The sequence below is a fragment of the Merops nubicus genome, unplaced genomic scaffold, assembly GCF_000691845.1.
Source record: "Merops nubicus isolate BGI_N331 unplaced genomic scaffold, ASM69184v1 scaffold34387, whole genome shotgun sequence".
Taxonomy (NCBI): Eukaryota; Metazoa; Chordata; class Aves; order Coraciiformes; family Meropidae; genus Merops; species Merops nubicus.
In genome coordinates, this window is record NW_008620180.1 from 36,094 (window position 1) to 47,784 (window position 11,691).

Here is an 11,691-nt window from a genome sequence, read left to right on the forward strand (position 1 = left end):
CAACATCTCATACATGAGAGCACAAGTCCTAACACAAAGAAAAGGTTCCTAACCAGTGAATCTGGTGAATGCAGTGCATACTCTTGAAAGTCTCAGGGAGCATCTATGCCTTTTTTTTATGTCAGCATACACTATCAGAAATCCAGTCATTGTTAGACCTCCAATTTCTTTGCATTCATTTATTCTAGATTGTGCAAGGACAGAGCTTTACATGAAAAGGGCATTGGCTGACAATTAGCTGAGGACTCAGAGTGATTATATTCCCTTAAATGAAAATAACTGTCTTTTAGTCAATTAAATGAGTGATTTGTTCAAGATAATTCTGCATTATGAAAGAACTTCATCTCACTGTTTACCAGCAACACCTCTGCAGCTATGGACAAATACTGGGCAGGAAAATGGCATATTCCAGTCTATTATACCTTAAGCCCTGCAGTGGAAAGATCCCTCCTTTTAAGCATCATTGATAACATCACCCTCAGTTTTTACACTTGTCCTACTGTTTGGAAAAAGTCTCTTTGGATATAACCCAAATCTGCTGGCAGCTGAATTTTCTATGTATGATTATAAACTCATTTATTCTTTTCCTTTCTCTGAGTCCCCACTTATACAGGCATACTGTTGTAGACAATGAAAGCCATCATTCAAGCCATATGTGAATAGAGACATTTGTTTTACAAACTATTAATCTTTGGCAAACCAACAGGCAGCTATCGTAACGTATTGATCCTGCTAGCTGTCCCTTAAATAAATATAATTAGAGCTTCCTGGGTTAGGTTTAAACTGATATTAGCCAGTCAAAGGACCTGTAAATATTAATCTACACTGACCCCTCCCTCCTCCCCACAGGTGCCAGCTTCACACCATTCTCCAGACGTTTCATAGTGGGAAGCTGTCCTGGGGAAAGAACTCAGAGGGTGGCACACAAGCAAACAAAATGAGACAAGTGGTCTGGAAATGTTGTTTTGCTGCCTCATATGAACTTGGACAAATCCTCTGCTGTTGCAGCAGGGCCATACTGGAAGATACTAACAAAAGATCTACATCAATCTCTTAAAACAAAATAAGTGTCTTTAGGGAGAAAACTGTTACTTAAATCTAGGAATGCCAGACATTGAGATATAGCGATACTCATCCTGGTATATATAAAAAAGAAAAAAAATTAGTGTTCTACAAATATCTTCCCATGGGAAGATTAAAGTTAGAACTTCACTGACAAAGTCTCAGAAGTTATGTTATTGTACCTGGTTAAGCCTTTTCCAGAATACACAGAGTGGTAGTATGCACTGCTTTCTTTAATGCCAATTCCATAGTAGTGATACCTGTGGGGAAAAAAAAAAAAAAGAGGAGTGCTTATGAGTGAGGTGACAAGTAAACCAAATGGTTAAATCGATTTCCAATGCTTTCAGAAAACTTTTCTTAACAGTGTCCATAAAATTCTTTCACTGACATGGAACAAAATCTGGTCTCAATATAAAACAGTATTGTCTTGTTTATGATCTTTAAGTTTAAAACATTTTATCTGTTACAAGAATGTGGAGGGAACAACAAATCTCCTAGAAACATGTTTCTTTTATATCTCTTATATCTCTTTTCCCTAATGTGCGTTCCCTTTCATTTTACTTCACTTGTTGAAAGGGTGCTGATTTTGATCTACCAGGCTTATTTTGTCGGGCTTACCATTTAGATAGTCCCACAGAGCACTTCTCGGTTGAAAATAACTTCCCAGTGTACCCTATAAATTAGCATTCAGCTTCCTATGACTAAAAATGCTAACATGGCATACATTGATTCTTCTCTCAGGTTGTAGGCTAAACAACTCTGAATTATTCAGTCACTTAAGTAGTTCTCATCCACATTTCTCTCCCTGTCTGCTCTCCTGAGATTACTGTTCCCAAATAGGGCCAGAAGAAGAAAACCTGTTTTGATCTCAGCCTTTGCAGTGCTTAACTCAAAACCTTAACCAAAGACATTGAAAAGGGTGAGTTGGTGCTAAGAAAAGTGGCTGTGCAGTAGACACTTACTGCTTTCCACTGATTTTGCTACAAAAGAAGTGACCTTCAGGAGAAGGGCAGCAGAGCAGGCTGGGGGCAGCTCTTTCTTTACCAGTCATAGCAAAGTTTGCTTGAGTTCATCTATCAAAGGTGATAGGCCCTGTCTTATAAATTCCACCCAGGAGATTTAAAAACTGTGTTAAACCAAATTTGTCTAAGAATGTTATGGACAGTATACTTAGACTCAAGGTTGGTTTTTTTTTTAGTAAAATTAGCTTGAAAACAGTGGCAGCTGGCTTAATTGAACTGCTGCAAAGTAATGCTTGCAATTCAAATACATTGCTTGTAAACCTAAACCTAACACAGAGGTAACACTTTGCAACACATTGTGCTAATTTCACTGCAGCTTCCCAAAATCTTGAAACACAAGTCCGCAGCAAATAGTTCATAGAACACATAAATAGAAGTTTTCAGCTCATCTCTGCTGATCCTGGTGATGCCCATTAAAAATAATTACAATCTTACTGTTTTTTCTTAGTCACACATAAGAACAAAACTGACAAATGCTTTATATTTACAGAGGTAACTAAAGGCATTAGATAAAAATTATATTTAGAGAAAATATTCATCAGGATGATACATTACCTTAGCTTAGGGTAGCTCTGAAAATCTCAGCTGAAATAGTAATTCTATTTATGAACAGTCTGTTGTGTGCATCCAGGATTTTACAGCCAACAAATGTGACAGAAAATAGCTGCTTTTAAACATCATACCTTTCACTGTTCACCTGAAACTAATGAGGCTACATAATACCACCAGAGTGCAGTGCTACCTGCCAATCCATAGGAAGGTCAAAAGTTCCTCCCCTATTTTCTTACTGTTAGTTTTCTTGCCCTGCAATTGTATTTTTCAGAGGGATGGTGATGTGATGAAGTGACCATTTTTAAATATCTTTTAATACTCAAAAGCTCAGACATAGGACCACCTGCTCATAACTGCTGCCTTTTTATCCATTAAAGTCAGAGTTGGATGATCAAAGTAAAGTGACACCTCAAGGTTGTTTAGGATGCCAATGGGACTTTTCATTAAATGTCATAATGCTAGACTGTTGTCTTCCATTTCATATACAGTACTGTGTAATCTATGTTGTGAGGTAAAGTCCTGAACCTTTTTCAACCACTGCTTTTGGTTTAGGAGTATTAAACAGATAGATTTCGACCAAAGGCCTGGACGTGGATATTATAACATTTGACAGAGTTTTGACAAATGCTAAAGAGATGAACATTTTTAATTCTTTCATGAAAATGAAGTAGTTTTAGACACAACATGAGAGGTATTGAAAACATACGTTTTGATTCTTTGAAATAACATTTCCTTAATATTAACATTGGAAACATTGTGCATTGAACAGGGTGAAAAAAAAAAAAACAGAGCTGTGACTGTTTCTTTAACAATGTTAACTGCACATTTGTCATTGGCTATGTAAGCAAGCAGCTGCCTACACCTCATTCCAACACCATAAATTTCCCAGTTTCAATCACCTATCATTTTTACAATTGTAAAAATAGAACTTCACACTTTCACCACAAATTTGGAATTCCCGGCCATTAAAACTGGAATGGGCCAGAGTCAAGGAAAAACATTACTTCTTTACAAAGTGGGATTCAATATATAGATTATTCAACAACTAATTCAATACTTGAGCTAGAAACAGGAACTGTTGCATTTTTGGGGTTCTCAGGTTTCCGGTGGTAGGCAACATACTTTTTACTTCTCTGGGATGCCCCAAGATATCAGAATTTACCGTTAAGAAACTTTGTTCTGTATAGAATAGATATTTTCAGTACCTATTGTGTGTGTATTAAAGACATAGCAGTTATCATTCTAAAAAGACAGCTTTTCCAGTCATGACACAGAAGCAATTAAAAAAATTATAATCATTATAATCTGTACTTTTCAAGCTCTATTTGGCATACTTCATAGAGCAATAAGGTGTGAAGATATTTATTCTCTTCCAAACCAAAGTCATTAGCTGAGTAATTTATTTTGGGCTCCCTGTTGAGACTAGTATACCGATCCCTGACACATTGATAATATCTTTAATGTAAAATTTCGAGTACCTTCTTTCTGGCTCTTTATATGCATATTTCTATCTGTATGTACAGTATATATGTATTTTACTATTTATATTTCTGTTGTATAATTAATAAAATGAAAACAGTCATCATAAGGAACATATTCTCAACGAACCTTTTAAAAAACATATATTAACCTATATTCAACAAACCTTTTAAAAAACAACCTGAACTGCTTTCCTCTTTTAATTTCAGTGGTTTGTTTTAACATATGTTCCTATGCAGCTAGTAGCCCTGATTTTAGCATACACTGACACAAGTGATAGCTGATAAGGAAATGATAGGCTTAAGCTGTTCAGGGACTTGCAATAACTTGTTATCACAGGGCCAGCTGTCATATCAGTTTTATTAACCCACTAAATCACTCCTAATAAATAAGATAATAGTTTTCAGTCATGATGGATAAAAGCTAAGATTCATCATTGATCAAAGTCTACAAAGAAATTAAATTGTAACTTGAGCTCAAACAGTCTTCTGTGTGTATGGACTGAGCGGTATGTACGTTTTCCCAAATAGCTGCTCCAGGTAATTCATTACAACTGAATTCTAGCAGTGACCACAGTATGTTCAACATTACCTGTGCAAAAAGGCAGGTTCAGAACCTGCTGCACAGACAACTGTTGCTTAGGAAATATTCACCTAAGAAACCACTTTGCAGCACTTATATGCTGGGTCGTCATATAGAAAATTTCCCCTGCAATCTGCAATCTGGAGCAATTAGCATATGAGAGATGAAAGAGCTTTGTTAACAAAATTGCATTCAATGTGTCGGACCTTCTTGGCCAAATGTTGAAATGAGTGGTTTAGTATTGACACTTTTGTACAAATGGGTTGTTGGATGTAAACACAAAGAGAAAGACTCTGACTTGAAGTCCTATGATTTATTACACCCATTTTCAAGTCTCTCCTTTGCCCAGAACTGGAGATGACAAATGCTGCTTGGAATCAGCAGAGAAACTAACATCTGTGTATCTTACACCTTAGAACAGCACCTGTATCCCATGCCTTAGAGCAGGAGTTCCAGTTCATGCTCATGAGAACACTAGAAAGAGCTTGGCCTTGTTTCCCTGTGGGAGAAAAGCAGTTTCTGTCAACTTCTGTCAACTTGAAGATGATGGAAAAGGGAACTGATTTTCTTTGCTTTCTTCTGACCACAGCCAAGCTATTAATACATTGCTGCCTGTGCATGCATGCAGTGTCCAGTAAGGCACTATATTCCTGGGGAGTTAGCTTTTCTCTGCAATATAAGAACAATTATTCCATTGGAAAGGAACTGTCTTTTTCCTTTTGTGCTTTTGCAGCATGTGGCTCAGTAGAGCCCTGGACAATGACCAGAGCTCCTAGGCAATACTGCCACATCTCTGTCAGGAGTACTTAGTACTATTACTGCTCCTACTAACATTATATTGAAACAATCACAGCAACAACAGAAATAAATGTCACTACACTACCATGCTTTAAAAAAACAGGATTCAGTTGCTAGTAAGAAGTGTCTCTCACCAGTCCCACTAACCCAGCTTTGTTCCAGGCAGAAATAGTTTACAACATTTAGAGTTCATGCTGACATAAAAATAGAGGGTAATTAGTCATTTACTAAACTGATGAAGAGTCTCTTCATTTGCTTATTAATTAAATGGAAATACTTCTGTAAATGACATTTGTGTGACTAACTGCTACCCAGTGAAAATAAAAATGAATTTGCTCTTCAGTGTGTTTGTGGTTCTGAGGGGAATATGGCCCACAACATCAGAGATAGATAAACAGATAAATAGTGATCATTATTTACACTTATGCTTCTCTATGACTGATTACTCTTGTGTTCAGTCTCTGAGCTGGAGATATTGTCACTTGTGCCTTTTGTGAGGTCCTTTTCTGCACAGTAACAATGTAAATGTATCTCAGTGGAAATGAGAATTGCAGAGGAAAAGTCTCTGAGAACTCCTATGAAAAAAAATAAGGAGAAAAAAATGCCAGATGTTCAAACAAAACCTGCTGATACCTCATCCCTTTGAGGAAATTGTTCAGGAACAGTTAATCCATACGAAAATACGGTACATAATGCCACCAAGGTCAGTAGGGATAGGGATCTGCCAAATAAATGTTGAGCATGAGGTATTTCTGTGCTAATACTGTCAAATGTCTCAGAGAAAAGAGGAATATAATGACACACGTCCAAACATAATTAGTTTTGTACCTAGATTCTTATATCAAAACCAGATTTGAAACGTACTCCTTTACTTAATAAAGATTGAGTTACTGTATTAGATTATGCAAACACATGATATGTTTTGGAAGTTTGGATCTTGTTCATCAATTCATTAGATATGTCAGAATAAAAATATAATGATCATTTGGGAGACTTTTCCCTTTGTATGATCTCACTCATTATAACTCAAAAGTGGTTCTCCAAATATGTTGGATTATGAACCTAAGACTTAACCAAGGCTTTGATAAAATAGTAGGCTGTCAAATATTCCTGCACAGATTGTGAATGCCAGATCTTCTAAAATCTTAAATGTCCAGTCTGCAAAGCCAAGTGTTTGCATCAGCTTATGCCTGTAACAATAGCTGAACTTCACCACAGCAGAAAATACATCAAATCCCTCTTTTCCCATATAAATAACCTCTCTAATAGCAACTCAAAAACCCTCTCTTCATCACCTATAGGCCATTTACAAAAAGAAAAATTAATTTCATTCCAATTTTCATCTATACAATGCAGGTTGTGTACTCTCTTCTGAAAAATATCAAGTTTATGAACGTGTAAGACTGTGGCGGAAACTATGCAAGAACTGTCTTCTGTTAAAAATAGTAAAATATTCTATGCAGACTTCATTTCCTTTGGCTTTTGCCTTTATTAATGAATACTTAAAATAAACACTTGAGACATGCTCAAGAACTAGAATGTGTTTGTAAAATTTGGAATTTAAATTCTTCCCCCCTTGTTTATATTGCAACAAACTCTAAAATTCACAAGTTACATTTCCTATGCAATCTTCAGCAAAACTAAGGTGGAAGCAACTGGCTCTTACATTTCTAAGGTAGGAAGAAACCAAAGCACAACAACATGAAACAACCCTCTAAAATGATAAAAGTAAACAATGCATCTTTCAGACATTCCTACTACTGAGTGCAAAGCACTCAGGAAAAACACAGTCTTGTAGGTTTTTTTCCTTTTCAATACCCTTTTGAGTTTTGTTCATAAATTATTGAAGAGTAACTTTGTATTTCAAGGCTAAGTGATTCAAAGTAAAGTTTTCCCAAACAAACGTAATGTTTGACTTTCTTCTATTACTACCAGTATTCTGGTTTTCTCTCTTATTCATGAGCAAAAAGTTTCTGTGCTAATTTTCTGTGGTTTAGTTTTGTTTCAATAAACTGTCAGCTCCTTATTCTAAAAGTCAAGAAGAGCTTCATGAATCTTATTCAGTAAGTACATAAACACATTTGTAACTTTAAGCATAAGAAAAATCCTAGGGCTACTCACATATTTAAAGGCATGTATTTCCTAAAATACGGACATTAATAATAAATGTTTAATTTCTGTGTATACACAGAAAGCTGGACAAAATATCTATCCTAATTTGCTCCTCATAGTAACGGTTTGTTTTTAGGAAAATCTATTTTGAAATCAATAGGAATACACAGATAAGGATCTATTTTAAATTTAATTCGGGATTGAACACCATTAAGTTTTGGGGCAGTTACTTTAAAAGAATAGAATTATTTAACTGGTACTATTTTATGTTGAATGCTATGGGCACATTATATAGGTTTAAATACCTTTTTTGAACTGGATATTGATAAACACTGAAATAACAGTTTAAAACACAATACTCAGAAAAGCTCAGTCAGTCTTGGCTTCAGACAATGCTGAAAACTGTTGTACTTGTGACTCCCCAAACAGGAGTAGACATTTCCTATTATTCCCTAACTCATAGCTTGACACTAGCAACACTATTTTGACTTCTCTACATTCCTTGTATCAATACTCCACATAGATTTTCATTTCCTTAAGAAGTAGCATTCCTCTATTAACAAAACAAAATCATACAATTCATCGGTCCTTCCTCCGCATTCTTGATAATAGGACATAGGAGGGAGGCTGCAGGTAAGGGACTATGTTGTGACTACTATTCACCACAGTTTTATACTAACTTCATCATGGCCAAAAGCATCATGTCAGACCCAGTACTAACAAAAATTCCACCACAGGTGATATATAATTAACCTAGTCTAGTTGAGACACATTCCTGCCCATGGCAGGGAGGTTGGATTAGATGATCTCTAGGGTCCTTTCCAACCTAAGACATTCTATGATTCTATGATAATTATCTGTAATCTATTCCTACAGTCTAATATTCTACATATCAATATACAAATTAATTGGATATTTATGATATTACTGCACTAGAGGTTGTGTGCTTCTCAGAGCTTCTGTAAATTACCCACAACAAAAAGGAGACATATATCTTCTTTTCAATAAAAGGCAATGTTTTCTTATAATGACTTTAATCCATATTGTTGTGTAGAGAACACAATGAAAGTTGTTAGGTTTGCAGAAGGCAAATAAAATCATAGCTAAATTGCACCTTATTTATAGAAAGATGGGCAGCTGTAATAAGGACATGTGTATTATAGATAATGGGATTTTATATAACATTATATATTTACAATAAATGCACGACTTTATAAATATAAAGACAAGTTTTAGAAGCTTAATCAGTTTAATTTTAGAAATCATGCCTGCAGTAATGTTTTCAAACATCAGTTTCATCACGTACATGAAGCCATCACTTGCAGCTTGTCACCTGCACAAAGCTCCTGGACAGTGAGTATATATTATGGAGACATGGAAATGCATGTAATTCCTACAGTGTATTCTGTAAGTGGATACACAGATAATTGTGCCTTACTTGGAATGGCCCCTCGTTCCAAGCCGCCTTGTGGTAAGGAGAGGAAATTTCTGGCGAATGGTCTGAAGAGAAAATAACCATGTTAATTTCTAACACTAATACACTTTCTCAGCAATCTGTTCATAGAAAAATCGTAGTGCAAACATATGGTCCAATATAGTCCCTGAATAAGTATTTGTGTCACTTATGTCACAACATAAACAATTAAGCATATTTTACACTGCAGGGGTCCTTCCATCCATCCGTGACCACCTTGCTGCATATCTCCAGTCCTCCCACCCATAAACTCCTTCCCACCTCCTCTCGCGTTCTGATCTCCCTTCTACAACTTAAAATCCAGTTTTCTTCATCAGGATTTAGTTTCATTCAGGTCCCTAAAGTATAACTGTGTCTTTTGCCTCCGAGATCTAAACTGAAACAGGGAAAGATCTGCTCCCTAGCTATTTCAGTTTCAAAGTCAAACAACTACAAATAAATTGATTTTTGATTTGAAAAGTGTGATCTGAAAGTTAAAGCAAGCAAATATTTGCCTGACAGGTACTTCTGTGTCCTCCACTGTCAAAGTACTGGACAGTCTTAAACTGATATATGTTCACTGAAACCCTGTGAAAGTTCCTGTTAGCCTTATACTACACATAAAGAATTCATGTTATGTGATTTGATCTGAATCAATCAAATTCTGTCACTGGACTACTGGGATTGAGATTAGTGTCCTAAAAGCACTGTTCCTGTAAAGAATGATGCTTAAGGCAAAAGGTTTACTAAGTAAAAAAATAATTCAGTAATAGAGGTAGATCTAATAGATACATCTAATAGATCACTGTCAAAAGAATGTTTAAATGGAAAGCAACTGTCTTCCTCACTTATACTGAAACTGTGCTATGTACTGTGCTCTACACTTTCTCTGTATGTCCAATTCAAGAGCAAAAAAATTAGTAAATGAACATTTTTTGAACAGCATTTTAAACCATTATTATTATTTAATTAAATTAATGCATTTAGCTATGGATGAATGACGACTGGATCAGTAGTGTTTAAAAAAAGATGATCTTGGAAGCATTTTTGGTTTCCTGTTTCACTAACTACTCAGGATTTAATTTGGAGAGTTCACATCTCCCTTTCACTAAATCATTTCAGGATTAATTGCAGGGAAGGGTAGAAAACAGGATGAATCAACAATTTTTCATTCAGGAGCTCTTTGTGTTATTAATTTTTATTCCACTTCTTGTATTGCTTCTTGTGTCACATCTCACTTTACACTGCCCTTAGTGTAATTAAAAGTGTCTTCCATGTCAGATCTGGTTTTGTGGAAAGAGCCCCATTAATATCATCACCAAAAAGGAAGGAACAAAGCCCTCAAAGAGAATGCTCTATTTGTGTGAAACAGTAATAAATCAAAAGGAATTTCATTTTCATTCTCCTAAACATGATGTCATTAAATCCTTCATATGCAACAGTGCAGATGGTCTGATTCCACGTGCATTAGCAGTAGAAAACATGAATTTGAGAGGAATTTCGACACAGTTGTACTAAATTGTAATTCTACCAAAGATCTAATCCAACAAATTATGAAGGCGTTTACTCTTTACCTTCCCAAAAGTTGCAGCACAGGCAGGTTCCAGTTTCTCTTTTCTGCAGAAATCTAAGTAATGTGCATAAAGGATGCATCTTGGTAAACAAACTCCTTCACAGACAATGTAGTTTTCTTCCAGCCTGTATAGAGAAAGAAACAGCCACAGTAAGAAGCAGCATGACATGTCTCCCGATTTTGCTTTTCTTCTGGTTTTTTTTTGGTACTGTCCTCCTTTTTTTTTTTTTTTTTTTTTAATTTTACTGAAGGAATAAGACAGGTACTACAGACTGACTCCATGCTTGGTACTTAGGCTAGTTGCAGAATATGGAAAACATGGGGACAGATCCCTTTTCTTAATGAATCTTTTTCAATGCCTGAACTATTTTGCTTTATATAAATAACTAAATGATCATCACCCAAGAGCCAACCTTGCTCTGAAAATAAGAGCACTAAGTAGACTATGAAAGACTTGGGTTTAAGCCTGTTGTTTGAATAGGGCAGGGGCTTGAACTTGCGTCTTCTGTCCCATTGTATCTTTAATACCTGGGCGAAAGTTTCTTTTCCTCCTACTTTTGCTTTTTAATTGACGTGCTGGACCTGAAGTTGTTTCTGGACCAAACCACACTGAAAAGCAAAAAGCTGGCTTTTTCTGAAGGGAGGGTTTTTTTTTTTAATGTAGCTTCCCAATCAGTTCACAGAATAGAAGTGTTTTGCGGTGGCCACTAAAGTAAAATTTTAAAAGCTGAAGGAAAAAACTGCTTGTCTTCACTTGAACTGAAATCCTGGCAACAGCTGGGTATTTCACTGTTGTCCTGGTTTGTTTCTTTATAAGTTTACATTATTTGCTACTCCTGGGATTATATGCAATAAATTTATTTCTCAAATTACACAAATCTGTAAGAAAATACTATGTAGCAAATGCTGTATACGGAATCATTTTGCACTGACTCACTCTACAATTTATGCTCATATGTCAGATGTAAACTAGACTAAGAAACTGGGTAATTTGGATTGCCCCTATTTTTCAGCTAGAAGAAAAAAATCCCTAGATTCACAGTTTACATTTGTAACTA

General features: G+C 35.7%; 1 protein-coding gene across 1 annotated transcript in view; it reads right to left on the reverse strand.

Annotated features, from left to right (window-relative positions):
* Nucleotides 1-11,441, reverse strand: part of RFX6 (regulatory factor X, 6) — a gene marked incomplete at its 5' end in the record, with an annotated part of 34,808 nt that extends 23,367 nt beyond the window's left edge. The window contains 4 exons of the mRNA XM_008944043.1: nucleotides 1,245-1,322; nucleotides 9,046-9,107; nucleotides 10,635-10,759; nucleotides 11,417-11,441. Of these exons, the coding sequence (XP_008942291.1) occupies nucleotides 1,245-1,322; nucleotides 9,046-9,107; nucleotides 10,635-10,759; nucleotides 11,417-11,441 (290 nt within the window). The remainder of the gene's footprint in view (nucleotides 1-1,244; nucleotides 1,323-9,045; nucleotides 9,108-10,634; nucleotides 10,760-11,416) is intronic.
* Between the last annotated feature and the right edge of the window lie 250 nt (nucleotides 11,442-11,691).